General features: G+C 48.6%; 5 protein-coding genes across 11 annotated transcripts; 3 read left to right on the top strand and 2 right to left on the bottom strand.

Annotated features, from left to right (window-relative positions):
• The first annotated feature begins 117 nt into the window (after positions 1–117).
• Positions 118–3,780, top strand: LOC128277568 (transcriptional repressor CTCFL-like). The gene is made up of 5 exons (XM_053016045.1): positions 118–193; positions 902–1,982; positions 2,044–3,057; positions 3,128–3,240; positions 3,302–3,780. Exons 2-5 carry the CDS (start codon positions 926–928, stop codon positions 3,368–3,370), a joined length of 2,253 nt encoding a protein of 750 aa, XP_052872005.1. The 5' UTR covers positions 118–193; positions 902–925; the 3' UTR covers positions 3,371–3,780.
• Positions 3,781–7,366: 3,586 nt separating this feature from the next.
• LOC128267926 (clavesin-1) lies at positions 7,367–16,718 on the top strand. The gene is made up of 4 exons (XM_053004883.1): positions 7,367–7,700; positions 15,042–15,482; positions 15,566–15,876; positions 15,953–16,718. The coding sequence occupies exons 2-4, from the start codon at positions 15,053–15,055 to the stop codon at positions 16,223–16,225; spliced, it is 1,014 nt and encodes a 337-aa protein (XP_052860843.1). The 5' UTR covers positions 7,367–7,700; positions 15,042–15,052; the 3' UTR covers positions 16,226–16,718.
• Positions 16,010–19,998, bottom strand: LOC128267925 (peptidoglycan-recognition protein SB2-like). 4 transcript variants are annotated; one of them, XM_053004881.1, is made up of 4 exons: positions 18,726–18,832; positions 17,353–17,667; positions 16,930–17,268; positions 16,024–16,851 (listed from the first exon to the last, which is right to left on the bottom strand). In XM_053004881.1, exons 1-4 carry the CDS (start codon positions 18,757–18,759, stop codon positions 16,649–16,651), a joined length of 891 nt encoding a protein of 296 aa, XP_052860841.1. In that variant the 5' UTR covers positions 18,760–18,832; the 3' UTR covers positions 16,024–16,648. The 4 variants fall into 4 exon arrangements, with proteins under 4 accessions (XP_052860840.1, XP_052860839.1, XP_052860841.1 ...); XM_053004882.1 differs by lacking the exon at positions 18,726–18,832 and adding an exon at positions 19,159–19,998 and having other exon boundaries at positions 16,025–16,851; XM_053004880.1 differs by lacking the exon at positions 18,726–18,832 and having other exon boundaries at positions 16,010–16,851; positions 17,491–17,977.
• Positions 18,618–27,712, top strand: LOC128267927 (transmembrane protein 11 homolog, mitochondrial). 4 transcript variants are annotated; one of them, XM_053004885.1, is made up of 5 exons: positions 18,618–18,738; positions 19,937–20,199; positions 25,841–26,061; positions 26,137–26,246; positions 26,316–27,712. In XM_053004885.1, the coding sequence occupies exons 2-5, from the start codon at positions 20,156–20,158 to the stop codon at positions 26,481–26,483; spliced, it is 543 nt and encodes a 180-aa protein (XP_052860845.1). In that variant the 5' UTR covers positions 18,618–18,738; positions 19,937–20,155; the 3' UTR covers positions 26,484–27,712. The 4 variants fall into 4 exon arrangements, with proteins under 4 accessions (XP_052860845.1, XP_052860847.1, XP_052860846.1 ...); XM_053004887.1 differs by lacking the exon at positions 19,937–20,199 and having other exon boundaries at positions 18,698–18,738; XM_053004886.1 differs by lacking the exons at positions 18,618–18,738; positions 19,937–20,199 and adding an exon at positions 24,338–24,437.
• LOC128267924 (rab5 GDP/GTP exchange factor) lies at positions 20,755–23,904 on the bottom strand. The gene is made up of 5 exons (XM_053004878.1): positions 23,544–23,904; positions 23,188–23,418; positions 22,388–23,121; positions 22,080–22,322; positions 20,755–22,018 (listed from the first exon to the last, which is right to left on the bottom strand). The coding sequence occupies exons 1-5, from the start codon at positions 23,701–23,703 to the stop codon at positions 20,936–20,938; spliced, it is 2,451 nt and encodes an 816-aa protein (XP_052860838.1). The 5' UTR covers positions 23,704–23,904; the 3' UTR covers positions 20,755–20,935.
• Positions 27,713–27,901: the final 189 nt, after the last annotated feature.

Genomic DNA, 27,901 nt, shown 5'->3' with positions numbered 1-27,901 from the left:
TCATCACTCACCCTTCGGAAACGGCCAGAAAATGGGCCGTACCCCTTGTCACCAGAGGGTGCTCACAGGGGTGCTTTTTTTGACGCCCTGCGCGCCCTCATGCATCATTCTGCCGAAGTACAGTGAAGCTATCGGAACGTCGCTGCGTTATCGATTGAAAAAGTGGCAAGAACGGGTGTTATCTAAGCAGAAGGTAAGCGGAAAAGATGGTTCTTAAGTGTCGGTCTTCCGTTTGGTGGTCTGAAGTAGTTTCGTAGAGTTGAATGCTGGTCAATGGTTTGATGTTTATCCCGCTAGCTGCGCTAGTCGGCAGCCATATTGAACAAAAAAGTAGTGCCTTCCTGCTCAGCCGCACGGGCAGGCAGGGGCAGTGTACTGCGAAACAGCGCCAGCACGCCAGCAGTGATTGAAGTAGGCAATTTTTGCTTCGTACTTAAGCTCCATCTAGCTGTGATGTACATGAATTGAAAGATGTAAACAAACGAATACAATCGGGTGCTCGGGTGGAGCTCTACGTTCTGTATCGTTACTTTAAAGTAAGAATTTCGAGGTTTTTGGTTTTTTGTGAGGCGTTCTAAAGCATGGTCTTCCAAAATGGCGAACCGATAGCTATAGAATGCAGTGTGCTGCAGATATAAATCGAAACTCTGTGTTGTTGATCCGTGCGTGAGTTCCTGCGAGTGTGAGTGGCCGCCCGAACAGCTGTCAATGATTGTTTTGTCTCATATGTAAGGGTTTTGTTAAAAGTTTCGTGCAAAAAAACACTTTCTTGTAGCAAGATCCAGTTTTTTCGTAGTTCTACTTTAATAAAACATTCATGGTTAACTAATAGGTACCCGGAAGTCTGATATCAACTGTGTGTTTTTTTTTCAACGATTTCAATCTAATCTTTCCACCGCAGGAAGCTTAGTGTACGGAGGTAACAATGAATTCCAGACGCACCAAACAGGAACCGGGTGTGGGCATTAAAAGGTACTTCGGTACCCGTTCGGTAAGCTCGGCTGGGGGGACGCCTGAAACGCCAGCCACCAGAAAGGGTCGCTCGCAAACGAGTACGGCCGCGGTTACGCTGCAAACGCCAAGTGCACCGTTGAAGGTAGCGAAACAGGAGAAGCCGGACGATGTCGACTTGATGATGCCTTCGGAGCAAGACGAAGAAGACGGTGGTTGCTACTTCGTGGACCAGAAGGGCAATTACTACTATCAGGCCAGCGAAGACGCGGAACCGGTCCTGACGAACCTGACCGCCGAACCGTTTGATGAGGATAATGGTGAGGGCATCAAAGCGGAGCAGGACGTTAGCTACGTGCTAATCATGGACGACGGTGAACACAAGTCTACGATCGTGGCTGATACGCAGGACGCCAACATGGAGGGCGACGATGATGAGATCTACACCTTTGAGGACCAAGAGCTACCGACGGACGATACAAAAGCAAACAAGCAGAGACGCAAAAAAGGCGGTCAATCGGCGACCGGTTCAACGTACATGTGCAACTACTGTAACTATACCAGCAACAAGCTGTTTCTGCTTTCGCGCCACCTCAAGTCACACTCCGAGGACCGGCCACACAAGTGTTCGGTGTGTGAGCGAGGCTTTAAAACGCTCGCCTCGCTGCAGAACCACGTCAACACGCACACCGGAACTAAGCCGCACCGCTGCAAGCACTGTTCGACGTGCTTTACCACGTCCGGGGAGCTGGTGCGCCACGTCCGCTATCGCCACACCCTCGAGCGGCCGCACAAGTGCAACGAATGCGACTATTCCAGTGTGGAGTTAAGCAAATTGAAGCGCCACATCCGGACACACACGGGCGAGAAACCGTTCCAGTGTCCGCACTGCACGTACGCATCGCCGGATAAGTTCAAACTGACGCGCCACTTGCGCATACACACCGGCGAAAAGCCGTACAGCTGTGACGTGTGCTTTGCGCGCTTCACGCAATCGAACTCGCTGAAGGCACACAAAATGATCCATCAAGGTACGTGCAACATCCGAGGGGCCTGATCTTGAAATTAATATCTTTCTTTCCCCTTACCCAGTGGGCGACAAACCCGTGTACCAGTGTGACCTGTGTCCGACTACGTGCGGCCGCAAGACCGATCTGCGCATTCACGTGCAGAAGCTGCACACCGCCGACAAACCGATCAAGTGCCGACGCTGTGACAGCATGTTCGCCGATCGGTACACGTACAAGATTCACGCGAAGACGCACGATGGCGAAAAGTGCTACAAGTGTGACTTCTGCCCGTACGCATCGATCTCGATGCGCCACCTCGAGTCGCATCTGCTGCTACACACCGACCAGAAACCGTTCAAGTGCGACACGTGCTCGCACTCGTTCCGCCAGAAGCAGCTCCTGAAGCGACACATCAATCTGTACCACAACCCGGACTACATACAGCCGGAACCGCTGGTGAAAACGCATGGCTGTCCGAGCTGCCCGCGGCGCTTCCGGCACAAGGGCAACCTCATGCGGCACATGTCGATGCACGATCCCGAATCGGCGATGCACGCGGAGCTGGTGGCTTTGCGCGAGGGTCGGCAGAAGAAGGTACAGATCACGCTGGAGGAGGGAACATACTACGACGAGGACGACGAGCTGGAAATAGAAGAAGAGGAGGACTACGAAATCGAGACGCACGAGGATGGAGGGAAAGACCAGCAGCCGAAAAATACACCCGATCAGGACGCCACCAGCGACGTGTACACCGTCGAGGAAGACGATGGACAGTTTGTGGTGCTGGAGGTGATACAGCTGCAGGACAAGGATAAAAAGAGTAAGAAAGGCACACGCGAGGAGACCACCGCAGCGACCACGACCACAAAACTTGGCAGACCACGCACTAAACAGCGAAAGGTGGAAACCACGAAAATGGTCGCACAGAAGGTGAAAATAAAGAAGGAATCGCTGGACGTGCGAGACAACGAAGATTCGCTGGACGGGGAGCAGATTTCCCTGGTCCTGGCTCCCGCGGGAGAGAATGATGATGACGAAACTGAAATTGTTATCGAACGGCAGGACTCTGACAACGAGTTTGAGCTCTCGTCCGCAGGTACTGTGCCTGTGGCTGTCGGCCCGACGGGTCCATTCGACTAACCGTTTGGCTGTATTGTTCGTTTTAGATCTGGAAAATGCAGAAATGTTGATGTCGTCTCGGGGGCGCTTCGACATCGCCACCATCAACGTGAACCAAAGAGACATCGAGAAGAACATGAGCAACTGTTTCGGGTTTGAGGTACGCAAGGTGACGCCTGGCGGTGGATCATCAATCTCGTAACATCTCCCTTCTCCCACAGGATGACGAAGACGACGACGACGATGACGAGAACATGGATCAAAAGCCGACAATGACGTTGCTGAACTGAAGCGTGAGACATTTATGCTACATCCCCCCTACTGTCCGGCTATGAAACTGACGCTTCTCTTCCTCGGCTTAGTAAAAGAACCTGGTGTTCTTTACGAAATGTGCCACCAGTACGCCTCGTCGATGAGTTGACTTCAACCCATGTGTCGGCATGAGAATTAAGTAGAAAGACTGCGGTGAAGACCAGCTTGAACGGAGTTGGATCGTTTTCACGTATGACCATCGGAATAAAGACGCGTTTCGTTAATTATCAACCGAACACAATAACGTAAAGCGGCGTAAAAGCTTAAGCGTTTGTAGCTGTAGGCCTCTTCTGATTGTAAGTTATTATTTAAACAAAATCGTCATTAAGCGATGTGGCATGTATAGGTGTAGTCATCCGTTTCTCTAATTGCTTATATTTATATGAATAAAAGCTCCCTCTCCATTTAGAACAGTTGGTAACGTATTTTTCTTATCACCGAGTTGAAAAACATTCATGAGCCATTAGCCAACATGCATGCTGTAAGCCGAGCGTAACAGCATTGCTACAACATGCGTCGACCTCGCCGGAAATGTAGTTGCGTTCGGGTGCTTTGAAGTGCATCCAAAATAAAATTAAGGCGTAGAGGCGATTGCGATTCGTTTAGTTTGCGGCTTTTCATCATCATCCGCTCGCCGAAGCCCGACAAAGTACGAGACGCAGGCATCGTGCGTCCGGTTCCAGTTCGGCGATCGGATAAACTCGCCACTTTTCCGATCGTATGTGTATGTTGAATGTATTATGGACCGTTTTGGATTTTAAGTAAGTTCAGCTGGGCTCATGCAACCGAGTCTGTACCAAGCCCTAACAATCACACCGTCGACGTTTGAAGCGAACTGTCCAATTAAAGATCACGTGTGTGCCTCGACGCCGTGCCGTGTGATATTGAATCGAAAGGAAGGCACGAAAAATCCAATCCGAAACAAATCACGCATCCCAAAACTGGGCTCCAACTTTCTGGGTCATAGTCCCTGACCTGTGACACGATGATTGCGTGTATCGCACGATCGTAGATACATTCGTTTTTTTCTGTTGTCTGCGAGTTGTGTCACCCCGTGGAAGGGCAATTATTATGAAGCCTGCGTTAGCAGTGTTTGAAGATTTGAGCACGACGACAAGCAATTAAATGGTGATTATCTTGCATTCGGCAGTTAGCGACGTGGAGCCAAAAAAAACCTTCCGAAAAGGTACCTAAATTGAAACGAAAATACAATGTACACCCGAACGGGCCAAACTTAACGCAACAGAATGAAATACTGTGTGGGATTCCACGTCAGCTCTTACAGGATGTTACCAAAAACCCTATCAGGACGCGGTCGGTGGAAATTTATGCACAGATCTTTGATGCCACTCCGTTTCGCTAAGCCTCGTAAAACGGAGGGAACCAAAAACAACACATTAGTTTTCATTATCTGGTGCGGAATGTATAATTCATTAGGCGGAAGAGAAGGAACCAATTTACGGTCAGAATCGTACCACTTTGGACCACTGTACATGTGACTCGCTAAACAGTGATATGCAATCACCGAGCTGTGCGTTAAAGAATCGTTCTGCGTTTGCTTCTAGTTCATTCTGTGCTATTTTGGTTACTTCGAGAAACCATTACGAAAGGACTAACCCGCAGCGTATGAAGATACCGTGATCAGTCGATCACTTTCAAGGTTAAAACACTTTTGTAACTGTGTGATTGGGAAAACCCTTGAGAACGTTTCTACTTTGCATTCGGCCATCGAACAGACTACAATCCTTATACCGGCCACCCTACCGGAATTACGATAGGTTTTTGCAAAAAAGCGTTCGAAGGTGGAAATGTGAAACCCCATTTCCCTACCTTTCCAGTATCGGACCAATAGCGAGCCAGCAAGCATGGCCACTGTGGAGTTTCTGTGGCCGCAAAGATGTTCTAATTATTACACCAATTCGTTCAGCAATACCACACCACAATTCGATCGTCTACAATTACTGGTGCGGTCGGCGGCGCGGCGTTGGTGTTATTTGACCACACACGCCTACGAGCGGTCCAACCGAGCCCGAGTGCCGTAAGCCGTGGAAACATGTTTTAGGCCGCCGATTGCAGTTGCAGTCGTGCGGAGTGTTGCGACGCAAAGATTGACGGTATGAAGAAAGCATCTTCGGGGTCTGCCCCGGGGGTTGCAATCAATTGCGCTACCGACGCACGGGCTCTCCCGCAACCGTACCGTGGTGCACCGAGTGCCGCTAAAAAGTTAATCGAAATTTGTACAAGAAAATTGGTGTTTGTATCGGTTCCCCCTGGGGCCATTTTACTGGAGGGCACATTGTCCAAGGGTAATGTCACGCCGTGCCAATATACGGAGCATGGCCACTAGCCAAAACCCATTTGCAAATTGATAATGTTTGTCTTTCGTCAGCGAACCGCTTCGCAAACTCAGATATCAGGTACGATTTGGCAACCGGACCCCCGAACCGGAGGGGCAACTTTGGCCAGTGGTCTAACCGAAACGGCCGGAGCGAAAAGTGGTTGCAAATGTGCGCGAAAACTGCACCGGGCAGACATCCGCTCGGCCGGCCACGGTACACGGTTGGGTATGGAACATTCGGCTCTTCCACCGCACCACCGGAGGGAGTGAAAACGTGTTCGTTATGCAATGCCGCTCATACCCTCTCGGTTACCCCCTCGGAAAGGGGAAAATCCTCTCCAGGAACCACTCGAGGTGTAGAACGATCTAGAGAAACCCACCGCAGCGCTACCCCGTCTGACCCACGCGAGTGGGCTGGCCGTAGGGCTGGGAAAACTACACGTCGTCACGCTGACCTCCTTCTAAGACTGGCTAACAGTTTTCGGTTTCATCGAGCAGCTGAAGGGGTGGCAAGTAACGCGATGCGCCTAGCCGGAGGCGCACGCCTCCCGGCCGCCGAGACCGATCAGAAACGGGTTGTTTACTTCCACGGGATGCAATGGCTCCGTTACTGTGTGGTGGTTCGCAAGTCACGCAGGACCCTCAATTTACGCCGCGATCTTGATGCGATCAGTCGGCTAATTAAACCTGAAAATTCCATACTCGACTCTAAGTGCTCGACGGTTCTGGTTCAATGTTACCTTTAATCAGTTTCGTGCTGCGCCAGCCATTAGAGTGATGAGATTTCCAAGAAATTGCTCAATTTATGTCATGATTTCAATCGAACAGAAGTGTCTAGGTAATAGGGGCGAAGGAAATGCCATGATATGAATCATGTTGTTTCGCCATTTCTTTTGTTTCAATATTTAGTTTTTAAAGCCTCGGGCTAACCTTATTAATCTTAAGAGAATTAATAAGAAGATGTTTTATTATGTAAAAAAAATAGAAATTCGCTAGTAAGTGTCTATCAATGTTTCATTCTACGCTAAGCATGCAAAGCTGCAGCATTGTGCGTGTCTCTCGCTGCCGCAAATAAGTAAATAATTGTATACATAATTTCGAAGTATTTTTGTATAAAAGTGCAAAGCAATTAAATTGAGCAACACATTCCTCAGCATTCCCGCCAGGAATTGCTACCTGCCGAATCATAACCGTAAGGGGTAAGATTGACGGATATGCTGAGCAAACGTTCCCGCTCTTTGGGCCAGCTGTTGTAACATAGCCCGATTAAATGTTTGACCACGCGAAGAAATAGAACGAAAGCGAGTCTGAGTGAACGTGAGCATAACTCTCACTGTTTTTTTTTCCTATTTCGTGCCACCATCAGCGGTCGGTTGAGAAACCACGTGTACGATGCTCGTAATAGGCCGCCGTTAGGATAGTGGCACCGATCACGGCGCCAGTGGGAAGGGATGACGCTGGCAGCACGCTGCGTCGCCCGTGGATCGTAACCAGCCAGAAGCGACCCACCAGCACTTTCCACCTGCTACGGTCAACCCGTACCCCGAAAACGGCAGCCGCCAGCGCACGGCTGCGGATCGGCGCTACGCGGTGCGATAGTGCCTTCCAGCCTGACGGCAACTCAGTCCAGCTCGGAACTTCAGTCGGTGCACGCGTGCTGTGGCGTGGTATCGCGAGCGTGTTCGCGACACTGACCGTTCTGCATTCTTAAGCTTTTGCCACTAAAAACTGGTCGGATCGGATCGGAAAAATCGGATTCCATCCTGGTTCCTGACAGTTTCTAGTTCCTGGGTGTGCATACGATTTGCGTTTTGCATTCGCATATTGTGAGTGAGAAAAAATAGAACAAAAACTGAGAAAGTGATGAAACGGACAATCTACTAATATCGCACAAAATAATAGTGGAAAGAGCAGTGCAGTTGGATTTACCATCCGAGATTGTTTACACATTTCCGGTCAAGGCACACTAGGTAAGTAGTAACGGACTGTCGCTGAAAAAAAAACCCAAAAAAGTGAAGCAAAAACAAATAAATAGGGGTCTAAGTGAAACAAAAGACTTTAACGCGCCAACAGATAAGCGACGAACCCCCGGCGGTTGGTTTGCATTTAATTTGAATTGTTGCATTGTGAGTGGCCATTTTTCAAATGCAATCTATATAATGGCTCGGAACGCTACGGCCTCAGTTGCAGTCAGCTGCAGTTGGGAGAATTTCTTCACAATCGTTCGCTAGGGGCCACCACCACCACTGGGTGAGCTTTTCATTGCGAAGGCTGAACTTTCCGCTAACTAACCCACTCTCTTGCTTGCCTCATCCGAGACGGATCGGATTGGCGCGAGTGCATTGGTTTGTAATAAACGAGCGTTTGGAAGAAAGAGCGCAGCGGCACCATAGGCCACTAACGTGAGCCCAAGCACGGTGTCGAAGGGCTCCAAAAGGTGGAATAATAATCCCATCAGGTTGGGTAACCTACCTGCATTAATTGAGGCCCTAAAATGAGCCAGCATCGTGTAGGGAGAAACTAGTTTGGCTGTGAAAGCCTGAGGCGACTGTACGGCCTCCGCGTGCCTCCAAAGGGACAATTTTATAGCGCGACCAGCGTGCGTGAAACGTTTTTGGTGATTTTGAACTGTCAACAACCCCGGGGTTTCCTTCTGTTTAGAGCTTAGAAGTCGATCCGCCGATAACTGTTTACCCGGCCAATTCGCGTCGCAACGCAAATATTCTGGTTCTGACCTCGATTGCCAACAACATTTTGTTGGGATTGCTACCGTACTACCGGGATTCGTTTACTCATTCAATAGTACTACATACACACACAGAATGTGATCTCTTCCATCTAACGGCTTCCCACACTAAGCGCGCTCGGTGACAGCAAATAGCGTCCATCTTGCACAGTCAACGGCTTATCGCGGAGCTGCTCAGTGGATTGCCTTCAGAGTGGAATAAAATAAAGGTTTACCGCTGATGCGGAAACGCGCCGAGAACTGTGGGGCACTACCAAGCAAGAGGCGGCAAATGTAACTTCGCAGCTTGGTGATGGAAATTAAAATGCGAATATTGATGTTTACCACTCACACTCAGGCTCACAATTCCACAGCATAGAAAAGGTCGCCAGTGCGACTTCCTTCTATCGGTGGATCGGTCGAACATTTTTCCTAATTAACCACTATAAATCTTTTGATTCACAAAGAATGATCGCGATTTATGGACAATCTTTTGCGATACAGAAAAGAGAAAAATACAGCGCACTGGGAGCCTTTAGTGCTAACAAACTGGCACGACGCAATTCGTTCGATCACTCTACGGAAATGTAGAGAAGAAAAAAATATTGTTCTAATGGCGAAGGGATCTTGGGGCGGTCAATTATAATTGACGTTTAGAAACAGGTTCCGGGCAAGCGGCTTCTTTTTATAAATTCAAAGCATGCGCCTATCCGCCCTACAGGTTGCTCCTGAGTGATGAATGAAAATGCCTGTCCATGGTCGCTGGAAGCGCAGAGCAATATTTAAAACAGCTAATTCGCAAACCATAAAAGCGGATAAATTCTTCCCTCTGATTGTTGATGCTGGACGATTCACTCGACTCGCTCGTTTCGCAATGAAACCGCGGATCGATGCGGAAGCTCGCACGACCACGGCACGTTTTGGGAAATGGAGCCAACCGCAAGGTGCCTGGTTCCCCCAAAACCGGTCCCTGGTGTGGGGGATTTATGGAAACCAACAGCAACTGGCGACAGTGTTCCGTGGTGGAGAGTACGATCAATCTTGTGCCACTTTGGCAAGCACCCCGACAACGACCATTCCTGTGGCGCCTATACTAGGGTGTTCATTAAGTTTTGCGGGTCGATACCAGAGGGCGCTGCTACGGACCTGATTTTTTTTTGTGATATTGGTACACTCTTCAAATGAAGGTATGTGAAATTTCAATTCAATCGGTCACCTAATTTTTTTTTTACAAGCCATTTAGTATCGACATGTCACAGTATTTTTTGCAATGGAAAAAATCAAGTATCGTGAAGTGATTTAATTTCTATTTTTGAAAGGTTTAGGCAAAGGAAAATTATGAACGATTGTTGAAAGTGTATAAGAACTCTTTGCCTTCAATTAGGTGGTTAAAAGAGAGGTTTCTGAGTTTAAACGCGGTTGTAGTAGCCTTTAAGATGATCCATGTCAAAAACGTCAAAAAACAGACACAACACCTGAAATTGTTAAACAATACAGGATATCGTTTTCGAAAATCATCCAATCACTGATAGAAATTAAGTACAAGGCCTAGCCATCTTATTGAGCAGTATAACCAATATTTTGAGTTAAGTATTGGGTTTGAGAAAGCTGTTTGCAACATGAGTGCCGCATTTGCTACAAACGCATTCGAATGCATCTTCCTTGACAACATTTAGAGTGTTTTCGATAGGATAAAGTGGATTTTGTGCATTGAATCATCACTTTCGATGAGACTTTGGTCTCTTACTATGATCCTGAATCAAAACAAGAGTCTAAGGAGTGGTTCGAACCTTTTTCTTCGGTTCCGAAACGAGTTCGTCCAGAAACTGCCAAAAAAGATGTTAGGATCAGTTTTGTGCGATGCGAATGGAATTTTGCTTGCGGATTACTTGCAAATTGATAAAACAATAAATTTTGATTACTTTTGTAACATTTTAGACTGATTGGAAGAGAAAATTCCTGGAAAAAGACCCGGTTTGAAGAAGAAAAACATCCTCTTTCATCAGGGCAATGAACCCTGTCACAAGAGCTTTTTGAAAATGGTAAAAACCCATGAATTAAAGTCCGAATTGTTGGAGTATCCACCGTATTCACTAGATTTGGCCCCTGACGACTTCCATCAGTATTCAGACCTAAAAAAAATCGTGCGTGAAAAGCGTTTTCCATCAAATGATGACGTCATAACAGCTGAAAAATATGAAAATGACACGTCGATACTAAATGGCTTGTAAAAAAAAAATTAAGTGACCGATTGAAATGAAACTTCACATACGTTCATTTGAACAGTGTACCAATATCACAAAAAAAAATCAGGTCCGTAGCAGCGCCCTCTGGTATCGACCCGCAAAACTTAATGAACACCCTAGTAGTTTGGCGTCACAAATTGCACATCTAACGCGTGACGACATTTCGCGCCATATTTTATTGTTGAAATATGGCACTGGTTCCAGCCGGAACGGGAAGGGTTACATTTATTATCCTGCACTAAAATGTGGTGTTTCTTTGATTGGATGATTCGAACCCGACAGGTTTCATATTGCGCACTCCAGCAGCCGGCATCAAGCCGTGAAATATGATGTCATCTTGCTAGCGGATGATAGATTCCGACTGAAACCGATTCTATTCGTTCATTGCTCTAAACAAGTCAAATTTGTTTTCAAAATAAGTGAGAGTGTTGCTTCTTCATTTATTGAACGTTTAGGTTAATACAGATGTGTGCGATCGATTTTGGATGTTTTCATTTTGCACTTCGCTTTCTTGCTTGCTGGTTGGCCGAAACCTTATCAGCATCCATTAGGGGGGCGAATGTTTATTTTATTCATTCACCCGATGTAACCAAATTTAGCAACCACATTAGCATTAGAAAGCTTTCCAAGTAAAGAGGTTGCCAGCCGTGGAACGGTTTCTGGTGTCACTTTTTTTGATTCTTGAGTAGCATGCAAGCAAGCAAAAACCGGATGATGTCGAAAGATCCTCAGCTATAAAAAGCCCTTTCATTTTTATTCATTTTATTCAAAACAAAGCATCATAAAACGGATGCGTAGCGTCACTGCGCAGCTTACGCCTCCAATGCTGATCGTCCTACGGATCCATAACCTGATTCTTGTCCCCTTCGTGTGTAGTTCGATTTCGGAGATCATCGGTAGTAGATCGTGCGCCTTTCCAAGGTAGCACCAAGGGCGTTGCTGACGAGTGGACTGGACCGATTGCCTGTGGTGTTTGGTGCTCCCTATCGACACATCGGTGGTGACACGATAGTCTGCGGAATTAATAAACTGCCCATCGGCCCCTATTTGAATGCTGGGCCCCTTGGTTGACACGGACGTATTTTTGAACCCTTTGCCTTTCTGGGTGCATATCAATGTGTGTAAATGAATCGTTCCATTCGTAAAAGTCAGGGTGACGCATTTATTTATGGTTGGCTCCTTCCCCAACAAAAGGGAATGTGGTCCTTCCAAAGCAATGGTTTATTACTTCACGTGCCGTCAGCGTGTGGATCCGTGCATAATGGGCACCAATTCAGCAACCATTATTCGCAATTAACCCACAAAAGGTGTACGGGAGAGCCTGTGGCCCAATAACTGGGCCACCGTATCTTGGACCCCGGGGCGTCGTCGCGTTGACGACAGTTTAGCTAATCAGTGCGGACTAATCACCTCACCGTCGAGCCACGGGGACACTGTGCCTAACGAATCGTCGCTGAAACGTGACGTACGCCATCCATCGACAAGCGGTGGTGTCCCATGCATGTCCCCACCGTAGATCTCCCGTTTTCGTAACGGCTTCAGCTACATTCCATCTCCGAATCAACTGACGCACCAGTTTATTTTTTTCTTTATGATCGGAGTTCATCGACCACAGAAAACTGATGATTAATGACTATTTCGGACTCTCTCTCTGTGTGGTATGTGTGCAGCATAAGTTGCTCAACCCGCTTGGCCGCTATTGAATGATTAGATTAAGATTTGGAAATTGGAACCTACACTCGAATCACCTTTAGTTCGCTCGTCTCTGTGAGTCGAACTTCCACTAAACTTTTTTTTGAAGGGATCCTCTTCATATCGAGACATTCGGCACTAGGCCACAGTATGCTGTAAAATGGTTGACATTGAATCGTGCTTCTAACGTTCAGACTGACGCTCTAGCCCTAAATTCCCGTGGCAGCCCCGTGGAGAAGACGTTATGCAACGGACCGCTATCGTCCGCTCACGCTTCAGTTCGGTCGTCGCTACTATTACCTCTACACATTGGTGTCCCAGGCGCGTCTGACGTCTCTTGGAACGTTCGCTGACCAAACGGTCCCGTCGAGGGCCACTAAAACGGGCGCTCTCTTCTGTGCCGTCCGCTGCGAGGATGAGCTGCGGAGTCGAGATTTGGATGGATAATTTGGTTGACCTACTGGCGTACGCCAGTGTGCCTTTGTTGCTCTGCATTGCCGTCACAGCTCTATAGTAAATTCTCTCTTTTTTCTGTGGTTATCTTTGCAACCACCCCACAGGGATACAGAGTTGCTTGTTGCCGGCCATTGCAAGGCACCGCCGGGCAAATGTATGTTAAGTTCATTTCGACTTCACGCAGCAAGTGTCGAAAGTGTGCCATCCGATCTGCCTCCGCAGCCTGCGTGCGGTGCGCCACATTTGCGCGCTCGTTACTGACCCGCTTGGGGCGTAGATCCATTTGCCCGTAATCTCGTCCCCGACGATTTGCGGTACCCGAGAAATGTGAGTAATCCATGGTGATGCAAAGAAGCCAACATAGCCAAAGGTTAATTGAAATGGTTGTGGGCCACTTGTGGTGCTAGCCGGTGTCTCATGTCGGCGCAGCTCAACGGGCCGCTGGCCCAAAATGTTGAGCCTTTCTTTTTACAATAACAACCACGAACGCCAACGCGCACGTGTTTCGCCATCTTCTGGCCGAAAAAAGCGGGAAAACGCGTGTGTTGATGAAGTTTTCGTTTCTTCGGGTCGACACCGATTTCGGGTTTCTTCGGGTCGACCGTTTTTTTTTTGTCTCGTTGTCTCACCGCATCGTGAAACAACTCCAGTACAGCCGTTAGTTGTGCGCTACATGCGAGTCAGTATTTCTTCCATTGTGTAACGTAGCGAAGCCGAGGGACCTTGAATTTTGACCCATGAAACGAAGACGATGGCCAAGGAAACGATGTCAAACCGAAACGGTTCCCGCCGGGCGCTAATTGTTTCACCCAAATCGGAAGTTACCTTATCGGCCTTTCAGCGTGATCTTCGCCTAAAACTGACTTCGGATAGAGCACCACTTTAGTCCGGCGATCGCCGAAAGCCTTGGGCAGCTCGAAGCTACTTTTTATGCGCATTTCATGTTCCTTCCCATTAGGTCCCTTCCTTCGCGTGCCTGTTTTTAACGATCGTTTGTCAATCGAAAGAACCGCCAGCGAGCCACCAGCGGGGTCTATCGTTAAACCGATGGTTGATTGCCACACGGGCATTGGAATTTGTCGACTCATGTGGCCAACGGGAGAGACATCTTTTCCACTCCGATCACCGATTGCTCGCGCGAAACGAAAATAACATTCGAAATGTTTTTGCTTAAATTAATGGCGAACGTCGTCAAAGGAAATGGCCCTCTAGCAGATCTGCTTAACCTTGGCACGTGTTTGACAACAAACCTAGAACCATTCGAAAGAGGATTGGGGTTTTATACATCTGAAATGATTAAAAGATGCTGCAATTCGTTGGCTGCTGATCGAACACTCGAGCAGAACAGCACGTTCGGATCCCGGATTTCGACATGTTTACCGCAAGCAAACAAGGGTCCGCGCAGGTTGTTTGAATAATTTTCTAAAATTACTCGCCCAACAATTAAAGGGTACTTTGCCGAACGTCAATTGCCTAGAACGCCGGAGAGTCGTGCGCCTGGGCCACGGGACGGCGGAGATCATTTGTCATGTAGGTGCAAAGCGCCTGTGTCTGTGAGGTCATTTTCTGATTTTAGTTTAGCGTCCGATAAAGGGGAGCTCCGTCAGACGTAATTCAAATATTTATCGTTTGCGTTCTTGGCACTTTTGGTACCAGACATGCGTGTGACGAAACGATCCTGCGTACGCTTCGAAACGAAATGTCACGCGGTGGCGTCAATGTGCGGACGATCAGTTGTACAACGACCTTAGGAAGCCAGACTGTGATGGACGGTAACCGGTCCCCGGCCCGAGGGGTTCATCTATTCTTGATCCGCCAGTCTTAGAACGGAACAAACATGGGCGTTTTTTCCCCACCATTTGATATGCTAATTATGTTTTTGCGAAAGAGATGCTTGACCTGTCGCAGACAGCTAATGGTAGCCGTAACGTTTCAGCAGATAATCTTGCACCCGGTAGCCATTTGATTTGCGGTTGAAACTAAGCTTTAAATTACGCCTGGGAAGCCGTCTGCGCACACCCAGACGAAGGTTCAACAACAACCTAATCGTAAATATTGACATTCCAACATCAGCAGCCGTCGGTTTCACAATTTCAGTTGCGTAAGCCCCGAAGGCCTCGACTAGATGTGTAGAATTCATGAGATTTAAATATTGTTCTATAACACACGCAACCGACCGTTCTCTTTTGCAGCCAAAGCCACGATGACTACCACACGGGTGATACTGAACTTCCCCTGGATCAGCAACGACAAGCTGAAGGGAGACTTTTTCCAGGACACGGGCGTCACGGATGCGGTCATGAAGATCGCCCGGAAGGAGCTCCGGGAAGACAAAGCGATACGCGAGCAGTCGCTCGAGCAGCTGCATGACTGGCTGCAGAAAAACGGCGATGTCGCGAACGTCCGCACCGAGGATCTGTTTCTGTTGCGGTTTTTGCGCACGAAAAAGTTTAGCGTCCCGATGGCGCAGCAGATGATCCTGAAGTATCTGAACTTCCGCAAGGTGTTTGCCCATCTTATCCACACGCTCGACTTTACGGCGCCCAACATACTGAAGCTGCTGGACGGTGGCTACCTGTTCCCGTCGCCCATCCGGGACAAACATGGCCGCCGGGTGATCATTGGCTTCGCAAGTGCGTAGGACCCCCGGCGACGGTGCCGTCGTAGGTATGCTTCGTCCCTCCGCTTGTGCTGATACGCGATCGTCGTTTTGCAGATCATTTCAATCCCACCGAGCACAACAGCTCCGATATGGCCCGGTTGCACTTCATCACATACGAGACGCTGATGGAGGACCCGGAGAACCAGATCTGTGGGTTCGTGCACATTGGGGACTTCAAGGGTATCTCGACGTCACACATCGCTTGCTGGAACCCGACCGATTTCCTGCGCATCATGAAGTGGGGCGAACAGTCGATCCCGATGCGGAATAAGGAGGTGCACCTGGTGAACGTACCGTCGACCGTGAAATACATCATCGAGGCTTGCAAGTCGATGGTTACCAAAAAGATGAAGGAACGGCTACAGGTAGGCTAGGGGTGTCTGTGGAACCCTCTGACATCTGCGGAACCCATCTTACGCTTCATGTTCATTGTTTGCTTAGGTCCACGTTACGCCACAGGATCTCTGTCGGAAGGTTGATCCGGCGTGTTTGCCGAAGGAGCTGGGCGGTACGATGCCGATGGCCGAGATGATCGAGATCTGGAAGATGGAACTGGCGGCTAAGCGCAACCTTGTGCTCAGTTCGGACAAGATGCGAATCCTCGACGATCGTGGCATCGTCACCCGGAACGGTCCGGACCGCAACAACAACAGCAACAGCGCCCTGGGCATGGACACGATAACCGGCAGCTTCCGCAAGCTGGAAGTGGACTGAAGCCCGCTAAGAGTCCACCGGCGACGTTACCAACAGTGATTTATTTTTGGATCGTATTCATGTGCGCTCGGTGCGATCATGCTTTACCCTTTCCGCTAGAACGTTAGGCCGCTAGACTCGACCGTGTATATCATTAGAGCGTAGGTTCATGTGGCTTGTCTACAGGTTTTTGTGCGTGGTTGGTGTGTTTTTATTTCCATGTTTGGTCAATTCTTCGTTTCTCGCGTGAGCGTGTTGCCGTCAGAAGCAGTACCGCGCCCACCCGAACCAGCACCGCGTACGCTTAAGAAGCAACTTTAGCAGCAGTGTTTAATACTTTGCAAGCTTTAGGCATCAACCGAAATAGGTTAGGAGCAGTGAGAGATATAAATAAAAGAATATTCAAAGATCAGCGTGCGGTGGTTTTGAATAGATCGGAGCAACTTAAACCGCAACCAGACCGGCCCAGTGTGGCCAGCGTTGCAGTTGGCTGTACAGTGCGGTGGGGTCCCCGGCGGATTGAGTCCCGTGAACGACTCCGCGGATGCGATATTGTGCCGATAGGCTGAAGCGGCGAATCGACTCTGTGAAGAGAGCCTTCAGCTCGGCATACTGCACTTCAGGTGGCTGCCGTTCGGTAAAGTCCCCTTTAAACACGAGAAAACACGAGATAGATTAGTTATCTTAGCGTGATGTTTTCGACTTTGCATCACTACCATCCTTACCGATTATACCCACCACCAGGGTGGTGTTGTGTCCCGGCAGATCCGTGAAACCGTGCTGACTTTTCCAGCCGCGCGCTTCGTACGTCACACCGTCGCCGCCGATCAGGAAGTTAAACGGAATGTGCTCCTTGCCGGTGGCCCAACAGTTGTCCTCGGTGCGCTGCAGGAACCGCAGACAGTCTTCCTGGGTGAAGCAGCCGATGCTGTGCGTGTGCAATACGATCACGTCCGTGATGGCGGTCCGATCGAGGGCAGGTGCGTGCAGTTCCACCGGGTGATGCCACCAGGCCGCACGGTCGACAAGAAAGAACGGGTGCGACACCGGCCAAGGACGATCGACTGCGGGCGGGGGAAGCATTCGGTAAGCGTTTCCGGGACCGAAACGGGGTCAAGGCCACGATCGATCAGCTATCAGGAACTTACGCTGCAGTACCAGCAAGTACACGCCAATCGCGACACCCAGCAACAGGAACACGACCAACCCTAGCATCAGCAGGAGCGCGATCGGGTGCACTTTGTTGGGATCGGCGCTACGCCGTGGCTTCAGCGTATGATACTCACCCAGCTGACCACCGGGTCGTCCTCCACGGCCCCCGGTAGCCAGCAGCAGTGGTGTCCGTTCGTTCTGCCGCACACCGGCCTCCAGTTCCTCCTCCCATGAGCCATCCACCTTCCGGAGCCAGTTGATCGGGCTACCGCGGGACAACCGAGACGAGCCGCTGGCCGCCACGGAGCGCGCTGTGGAAAGCATATAGGTGAAGCACTTAGCACTGGCACACTCGAGAAGCGAATCGATGGGCCACCGAGATCCGCTCCACTGGTCGGCCTCGTCCCCCTCGTACGAGTCTGGCAAACGCGCAAACCGCCGTTCGATGATGCTCGCGAAAAGTCGACTGTTCAGCACGACCAACATTTCTTGACCCGACGTCCGCAAAACGGCTACCGATCGGAACGACGAACGGCCGCAAGTGCAACCGGCGCTTTGCCATCGCAAAACATCGATCTCGGAAGACGATAAGCGGCCCGGACGGCGCGATGCTGATAACCGCATACGCGCAAAAAGCAGAACCAGTTAGAGCTTACTGAGGGTCCATGCGAATCGGAACGCCCGTTTGATTATAGTTTTGAGAAATCGCACCGCTCCAAGGTGCAGCTCACCGTGGCCAATGTTTCCAGCAACGGTTGGTTTTCAAACAAACAACATCTAAAACTTATGAAACTATTACGGTTCATACAATTTGCCGGAAACTGTCGGCCGGGCAGAGTAACTGGACTCATTATGTCACATAATTTTCTGCCTTCGTTTCGCGTGGACGTGCGCCCCGGATCTCAGCAATCAATCAATCGTTAAGTAATCAATTTCCCTACGCTAGCAGTTCGTTGATTACACTGAATAACTGCCGACCATGGTGAACCTCTTCGCTGCCTAGCTTATCAACGTGTTTTTTGCAAGGTTTTTCAACAATTTCTCTAGAGCACGTTTTGCAAAACGCAAGTCTTGTTGTGATCATTATAATTAAATATTTAATCAGAAAACACAACAGTTCTTTATCAGTGAAATATCATTTTAAAGGTCGGTATAGAATCGTAAAAAAACTTCAAAAGATTTGAGTCATGCGATCGAATTAATAATAAATACCCTCACATCATACAAGTATAATCGTCAGCAACTACTTCTGCGCTTGTCTCCTAGGAGACTAGCAGCAGCCAGTAGCGCTTATCACCAGTGAGCTTATAACTCTACGGTGCTCACACTCTTCCTCGAATAAGCCAACAAAGTACACTGTAAACTTTACCATAGCACACTACGTAAGTAACAACTTGACTCATATCCTCATGGTGTTGCGAGATATCTGACGTGTCGTTAAGGTGTCGTTTAAATTTTACGAGAAACTACTGTGCTGTTACTTCACGTTTCACACTACCTGCGCCTAACAAAGTGCCAGTGAAAGAAACCGAGACTTCACTGTGAAGACAGGAAGTTATTGTATGTCTGCATCTGATTCAGTTTCGATGCTGGACAGCGACCCCGCCGGATTCAATTAGTAGCAAGATCGCCCTGGTTATCTTATCGCGGCACACGCTCGACATGATACTTGGTTAATCCCTGAAACCATGGCCAGCAACTATGGCGTCTGTGGGATGCTCTTTTATCATCTTGTCAATATTTGGCAACTTTCACATCGTCTACCCGCAAGGGCCCAGCATTGTTCTCGGTGTGGCACTTACCGGCTGAAAACATGACTAGATGGTCGGTGGACAATTACGGATCGCTTGTCTGGTCAGTCGTAGCTGGGGACGACTACTCCAACAACCAAGCCACGACGGCGGCGGACGTATGTCCGGGTGGGCCAATATCTTACATTTAATTTCCTTCGTCCTTCGAGCGTGTGCTAGCACACCAGGGAAGGATCTGTTCAAGGTCACAACCGGTCACCTATCACGTCACCGCAACTAGTTGCACACTACAGCCACAGCACAACTATTTTTCACCCTACGGACACTTTCTGGCAGTGCTAAGGAGGTTCCAATGGCTGCTCCTTACGCCAGCCGTGCAAAGTTGTCATCGGAATAGCACAGCCGCTCCTTGCACATGGCGTGATCCCGAACGCAATGCGTTGCCTTTGCGACTGCAGGTGGAATATTCCTGCCAGAGTTGGTCTTGGCTGGCCGAGTTCGACTGGCCACTGGCGTGGCTAGCAATTGGATGAGTTTGAGTTTTGACTTTCTTGGCCTCGTTGCCGTTGTTCTTATTACTCGTTTGTTGAGATTCAATCAAATCAATACAATATACGGTGTCACGGCACTGTTATTTACACGTTTCGTCTCGTTCTACGAACCGCGTTCTATCGCTCACACCACGATCGTATGCGTTTCAGTTTGAGGGGCGTTTGATAAGCCGGAGGTAAAATTCTGTAATGTTTCTCCGAAAGCACTCCTCCAACTTATACTGTTGCTTGCTGTGCACTGGATGAACTGTCTTCAGGAACTGACGGTGTCGGAACAGAATTGCAGGTACAGCTCCTTTGGCCCGTTCGGATTACCTGTACCATGTGTGATGGAGGACGCCTGGTGACGGGTAAACACCGTCAGTTACAGCGATCGTAAACACGGAACCACGTCCCTTTCCTGCTTGCCCTAGGATGACACTGATAAGATAGTGCAGGCAAGAATAGGGCTTTTCCGTCTGGCGCGTGTAACGGATGGTTCCACAAGCTTCTCACCGATGCACGCACAAACAGGTTGGGATGCACAGAAACAGGAATTGAGGTAAGTGGAATGCCATTTGCACTGGTCACGGAATCATTAACCGGGAGGAATGTGGCTCACTACCGTGTGCGGCTAATTTGGTACTACGAAGGCGAAGCACCGTGCACCGTTCGCTGTTGATAAAAATGATTCAGTGTCAAAATAATGTGGGTCATGGGTGATCTTACCAACAAACGGAAGTCGGTATAAGATAATGACTTGGTGGCTGCGTTTTTTTTGTTTAATTTTTAACCTTACTTGTGGTAATGTTGCACTGCAATGGCACAGAGTACAGAACGTAGGCTAGTTCCACAACCTTATCGTAGGTTGACTGTGTCTCGCCTAATCGCCGAACACACGATCTTCTCAGACGATCTCACTGGATATCTAAGCTATCAGATTGCGTAATGCGCAAGGGAGCAAGTTATATTCCAACGAATTCCGCTCTGCAGCGGAATAACCGGACCTGGAGGCATATCGATTTCGCTTCCCTTGCACTTGTGCGCGTGATCATAAGTCATCATTAGCTATATCAAATGAAAAACAAAACAATCTTACACAGTGGAACAGTTGAATCAGCAAATAAATGTATTTAATTCTTCATGTACTAAACAAATAACAGACAACGTTTGCTGCTTCCTATCGTTAACATTACTCGACCAAGCGGCCCGGCCACATTTTATAGTAACAATTTATCCCGTTCCATCCCGTTGACTGTTCGGACTCGTTCACACGGTTCGATTTGCTCGATCGCGGTTCAAATTAAGCTTGTGTCATTATTTGCGTTTGAATCGCTGTACGTCGACCGTGCAGAACCGGAAGGATGGGCCGCCGAAGTGCTGGCTACGGATGCACCTAGGGGTACCAGGCACGGTCCACCCGATGGGTGCAAATCACCGGTGGCACAGGTGATCGTTGGAATGTTGCATCCGTGCAGCGAGAAACCTTGAAAGTCGGCCACGGTCGGTTTCAGCGGTGATTCGAGCATCAGCGATCCGGGCGAATCATCCAACAGGCTGCCGCCCGTCGACGGTTCCACACTGCCGGGAGCCACCAACGGGAGTGGCATTGGTTTCTGTGGCTCCCTCTGTTCCTTGCGCAGCAACGGATCAAACTCTTCCAGATCGAACTGTGGCTTTGTCGGTGGGTTTGCTGAAGCTACGCCAACGGCACTGCTGCCGGAACTGCTAGCCGTTGGTTTCAGTGCGCGGACATCGCAATCGTCCGCTGCACTATTGTCACCGCTGTGGTCGGAAAAATCGAAATCATAGTTAATGTTACGGATCCCGCGGATAAAGTCCGTCGCCAGATCGTCCGGGGTCGTTAGCCCGTCGAGCGATTGCGCGTCAAAGATGTTGTTGTAGTCGAAGGACGGTGAAGCGGACAGCAGATCGGCAGAATTGCTAGCGCTCATGCTCATACCGCCGAATGGGGAGGGAACATTGACGGTGGGTGGCTCCTCGGAGGGACCGGAATCGACCGACAGCAACGGTGTGGCCGCTAGCGTGCTTGATAGGTTTTGTACGAGCTTATCAATCTGACCGTCGGTGGACGATGGTGTAGTCGTCGGGTGCGTTTGTTCTGTCGTAACCATCGATGGCTTTGGTTTGCTGCTGGAAACTTCCATGTCAGTGGTTTTCACTGCGGCGACCAGATTCGAACCGAAGTGACCCCCGGTTGCCGCCATGTCCAGTGAGAGAGACGAAGGGAGTACGTACGCTGTCCCCGGCGTAGCTTGGTAGGGTCGCCGTAAAGCTACCACTCGCTGCGGTGTTTGGATGGGTTTAAGCACCAACGGGGTTCGCTCGAGCACCTTTGCCACAGTTTCCTGGATCTCGGACTGTAAAGACATTGATGATTTTTTTGAGTTTTTGCTAAAAGTGTGATCTGCTGCTACTTACTTGAAAGGTTGCGATCTCCTCCCCGAGCGCCACAATTCCCTTGTACAGTTCATCGTTCTTTGTGTCCAGCGTTTTCATCACCTTCATGTTCTCGGAGATTTGGTGTAAACTTTCGCACGCAATCAGGGCACTTTCCCACGCCGACGTTCCCTCGTTCTCACCCGCCATCAAACTATCAAACTCTTGCTGCGTCAGCGATAGCGATTCTGGGGTAATATTTTCAATAAACGAAATTGCACAGCACTGCAAGGGAAGGAAACGAAATGCTCAAACACTGGGGCCAAGAAGCGGCTACACCACAGACCTACCAAATTGGTAAAGCAATAGCCGCTCTCGCCGCTCATCAACCTCGACGCGTTGCTGAACCGCGTGATGAAATTGATGTTGCTGTGCAGCCGCACCGGATTCGATTTGAGCACCACGAAGATTAGCGCCGGCAGAAAATCGTCCGCACTGGCCGGGCCCTCTACCGATTTCTTCAGGAAGCTAAAGATGTGCCGACAGCAGCGCACTATGCAGTCTAGCTTTTCCTGCGGCGACAGGAACGAGTCCACCGAGGCCAGCTCGGTGATGGCGGTGTACGCGAGTTCGCGCACTTCCGAGTTTACCTCGTCGATGCTGCACATCAGATGCTTCGCCGTGATCCAGCTCAGCTGGCGGATACGCTTGTGAATGTAGGAATCGTTATCCTCGTCGGTGGTCGATGGCGGCGAAAACAGATGCTTGTGGTTCTTGGTCATAATGCAGCGCTCAAAGAAATCCAGCACCTGTTCCCTCATCTCCTCCGATGCGCTCGCGAACTTGGAGTTATCCATCTGCATGTAATCGCGGAACTTTGTGTACCCGTTCTGCACCAGCTCCGACACCTCGTCGATGTTGCTGGTGGCATGCTTTTTGCGTATTTGTTGGTCGAGCATGTGGATGAAGTACTTTAGCTCCTGCTTTGCAGGTTCATCCACCTTCAACGCTTTCAGTGCATCGACGTATTCCTGCTCGAGCTTATCGAACGCTTGCCGGTGGTGATGACGCGATTTTTCGGAATCTAAAAGAAACAAAAGAAGTTGGTGTTAATCTCCAGCGGTTTGGGTGTTTTGAACAAGCCGCTGACCTCTGCCCGGGGTAGACTTCTTGATCAGATCGATAATATTCAGCTTTTTCTTCTTCTCATCGCGATCACCTGACAGCTTGGGGATGAGCTTCGAGTGCAGTGACTGTGGAGGATGCAGTTGGCCACCGTGGGAAGTTGTTGCCTGCTGGTCCGATCCATGCAGCGAAGGCGATTGTGCTACGTCCCGGGATTGATGCTGCTGTTGAGACTGGTTCTTCAGCAACCGAAACGCTGTGAATAGACAAAGCAACGCCAACGTTCCATTATCGTTGCCCATGACACGAGGAAACGATCATTGCAAACGCACACAGCTGGCGAAAACCGCCTTCTACGATAACGGAACATCCTAAACTTACGCTGAGTGTGCCGTTCTTTCAGTGAACGTTCGCGATAACACTTGGAGCACAGCCCAAACCACTGCGCGTTGCCATAGAATCCGCATCCATTCCGGCACTTCAAATCCTTCTGCTTGATGCGGGGTGTTTTAATGGAGAACATTTTTTCCACCTTATCCATCGCGAACCCGTCCCGCTGGCTCTTTCGTCCGTCGTTAGTAGGTAATCACTCGCCTTTGCCTTTGCTAAATTCGCAGCACCGATGACGAGAACCGGTGACCCTATGTCCACATCACTGTGTTGTTGGTATCCGGTCGGACGGGAACGTTTCGGGGACCAGATTGCACAACGATACAGACCTACCAGGAAGTAGGGCCCGCAATATACAGTCACACGCACGACAAGCGGACGGGCGGGAGGGTAATAATCACAGACCAGCTATTTCTGCGCTGATGGTGTTTGCTGTTGCTGGTCCGCAACTGACGTTCGGATGAAACACAACATCATACCACAACAAACATTAGAGCTCGGCACCGGCTCCCAAGAGGCGGTTCAGATAAACTCAGCGCAAACTAAGTACTGGTAAAGACAGGGGCAAACGTTTGTGTTGTTGTGCCATTACTGGTTCAATTGCTCATCCTTGCACTGTCCACCGTAGCACAATATGCGTTTGTCTAGCTAAATTGAGCATACCGAGAAAGCGCACATTTTGTGCGGCACTGTATCGCTCAGGCTGTCGGTTGTCAACGGATCCGCGTTCATTCTGACAGCTGACAACAGCAATTCACTCCCATTGTGCAGTGGAGATATCGGTACACATATCTTTGGATCGTTCTAGTCGCTCGGACGCAAACAAAATCGTTCCAGCAACCTTTTGGCAGTGAAAATGTCCAGTGCAGAAGCAACCGGTGGAAGGTAACTAGACCCGCTAGCCCGGCTAGCAATCATGCCATTTTGTTTCCTCGAGCGGTTCGGCACATTCCAACGGAGAACGCGCACTCCTTCTCCTTTACATAATCAGTTGGCGCCCCCCTATCGGTGGCCGTTTCTTCGTCGCCGAATAACCCGTTTTCGAACCGGCGTGATGCTCCACTAGACATTCTAGATGTTTGGCGATTCGGAACGATCGCTTTGAACGTGCAAGGGCAACTAGATTCTGTGAAAAACGGCTACTCAAAACGGCGTGCCCTTTGCACCCTCGAATCTCGCGAATCCTCTGCTCCAGCTGTCCAAAGGTGGCGGTGGCGAGAGTGCATTGACGGCCGTAAGATTATTGACCTTGAACTTGCAGCAGATTTTTTATCAACACAAACTGAGATAGAGTGACCCTTAGTTTTGCTGCGATGTAAAACAATGGAAAACAAAAACTGTGTAATTATTTTTACCACGTAAGATACACTGACACAGTGTCGAGTTTGTGGACAGTTTAATTCAATTTTCGTGATCCATAGCTCAACCATAGCTTGAATTCCGTAGCTCAATCTAGGATTAAGTGCTATGCTGTGGACAGTTGTGTGTAAAAACTAAAATATAGTCTGCGCTTTGTTGGATTTTAATTAGAAATTCGCCCATTATCCTTTGCATGCCTTTCATCGGTCGGACCTTGTCGTGTATGAAAACGCATCTTAGAACTTGACCCAGTTCGGCACAACTTAGCGTACACGATACACTTAAGCAACGCTGCACAGCCCCAACGTTTCATCGACGAACGGACGGCGAACGGACCTCAGTCAACCGTGGTGCAATCTGGATTTAGAGAAAGAAACGTTAATTTGTATTGTTTTAACCGCCATTGCCGGAGTTTAGCTGAAGCATTAGCAGTTTGGCAGAACCATTGAAGTGTGCAAATCAAATCATACAGCTACATCTACGAAGAAGAGTGAATCTGCGCCAGTAGTATGTCTGAAACCGCGAATCCAGCAAAGCGATTAAGTCCCATAGAGTGAGTTTCCGGAAGAAAGTTCTCTTTCCGAGGTTCCTTTTTGTAGATTACCAGCACATTCTATAATTTGCTTCTTCCAATCTCAACCCCTATAATTTGCTTATTCTGTAGCGTTTTCTCTACACCATTTTCTCGATCCTTGGAGGTATTCATCGTTGTGCAAATAATTTCCAAGTAGTATTAGGCTAGTAGTGCTTGTTAGTTTATTGTGCAGTATGCAGCTTTAAATAATGACACTGTTGGACATATTATTGTACCGTATTATATTGTAGAATATTTGAAAGCTTTCGTTGGTGTATTTTGTTTTTCGTCCTTTCTCTGGCGCACCACTGGCCGATTCTTACGTTGATCGCTTTTGATTCCACTTTCGTTCCAGCGAGCTTATATCGCCCACCGTACGCGTGATCCGGGAAGTCTACGAAGGCGAAAATGCTCACGAAATGTTCCAGAACGATCTTAACCGGGCATTGTACAAAAAGATTCGCTTCATCATCATAGAGCCAACGCGGCTGGGCGAGGAAACGGAACGGTGGATTGCGGTCGGAAATTGTTTGCACAAGACGTCTTTGATGAGTGGTGCGGCATCGATAGCGATTGGTAAGGAACCGCTTGACGAGCATTCCCTGTCGATGTTACCACAACACACAATCCGATCCGTTCTGTTTCTCCTAGGTCTAGTGTGGAAGTTAGACGTTTTCAGTTACTCGTTTTGTGCCGTATCAGTGTTTTGCACAAGTCTGTACAGCATTTGCTGGGCCTGCGATCCTTGTGTAGAGTATCAGGTATAAGCTCCAGGCGACGTATCCCTCGCCGCCGAATTAATTTACCACCTCTCATCTGGTTACCCGTAGGTCGAGCGAAAGCGGAAGAATTTGATGAAAATTCCGGTCCCTGAAGGAGCCTCCACACCGGTGGTGTTGGTGCACACCGGCAATAAGATCGTGATGTTTAGCCACAGGATAGTTACGCTGTTGGCGGCCTCATTCTGTGCTTGGAAGTTGTACCAAACGTTGCAGTAAGACGATAAATGTAAGAATTATTGCTGGCCGGCAGCGAAAAAATGCTGAAACAGTGTACAGTATGCCGGTCCGGGTGTATCTTCCTGACCGTGCAACGACGGAAGTTCCTTATCGTCGCTATTGCAAAGTACGCCACTCACTGCCGCCTTTGCAAAACAGACCTCCCGAAGAAATCGAAGACAAAACCGTGCGAACCACATCCCAAATATTAGTGCATGCCAAAATTAGAGGTGAGGTGGTTAGCATCGTGAACAGCTCATGGCAATATACCGTCGAAACAATCGTTCAGGGCACGACAAACTTGCAGCATTTTATGATCCGCTTCGGAAACTATCGGATATTCAACCTTGCAGGGTAGCATTTCATTATTTATGTTTTTTTATGTTATTCCGCCAGATTTCCACCAATGAGGGTTGTCGATTGTCACAAATGAAGGTATTTGCATTTAAAAGAATGAAAGAATGAGGAACCAGGTGAACTGAATTTCATTATTAACCTTATTGGTTCAACTAAGGAGTGATGATAACGTCATTTTGAGAGCGTGTTTTTAAGAAGCATAATTCCGCCCGGACGATTTTAACACTTTAGTCACATGTTGCGACCCTTGATTGCAGATCTTTCAACGCTTCTAGTAATATTTCATACGCGATGGACTCGATTGATCTGCTTTGTGAGCATAACTCTGGTGATCAGTCGAAATCTTGTTGGGTTCTGATCATTAAGACCGATATTTGTTCAAATCTCACACTAAGGAAATGATTAAATGGACTAGTGTAGTGAAGCTGCTGAAAGAGGGAGTGCTCAAACAAAGCGATCAAAAATATTACACTCCTAAGCTTGCCTGGTTGACCTCATAGGTGTTGTACAGCAGTAAACGGTGTGATGGAGAGTATTAAAGACAAACATTTTATCATCGGCACGTTCCTTGCTGGTTAAGGATGCTCAACACACGGACACGGTCCTGGAATAATGGAAATAGTGGATGCGTAAATAATATTGCTGAAAAAGTTAAATATGCAAAAGAAAAATTGAGCACAGTTACAGCGCACTGGACCAGAGCACAGGTCATCGGAGCTGGAGATAAATAAGCACTACGGCAAGTTTTACAAAGGTGAGCTGGGTGCAACGAATGCAAAAAGAAGATAACAAAATAAGCCAACGGTAGTTGTAAAACTGTGAGATAAACGTAATGTTATAGAGAAATTGTGGTTGAAGTTTAATTTTCAATAAAAAAAAGGAAAATGTAAAATTTACCAACATTTTGTTACATTTCGTTTCAATTATAAAGTAGATCGAATTGAATGGACAAATGGTTTAAATTAATGCTCTATTCACGTAACGTAAGTGTGTTTTCTCACTTCTCACCGCCTCACTCGAGCGTTTCGTGAAACCTCTCACGATGATGCTCAATCTCGCTC

This window comes from Anopheles cruzii, chromosome 2 (genome assembly GCF_943734635.1).
Source record: "Anopheles cruzii chromosome 2, idAnoCruzAS_RS32_06, whole genome shotgun sequence".
In the NCBI taxonomy this organism is placed as follows: domain Eukaryota; kingdom Metazoa; phylum Arthropoda; class Insecta; order Diptera; family Culicidae; genus Anopheles; species Anopheles cruzii.
The sequence above is the reverse complement of the archived record's forward strand: the minus strand, read 5'-3'. Positions and strand labels throughout refer to the sequence as shown.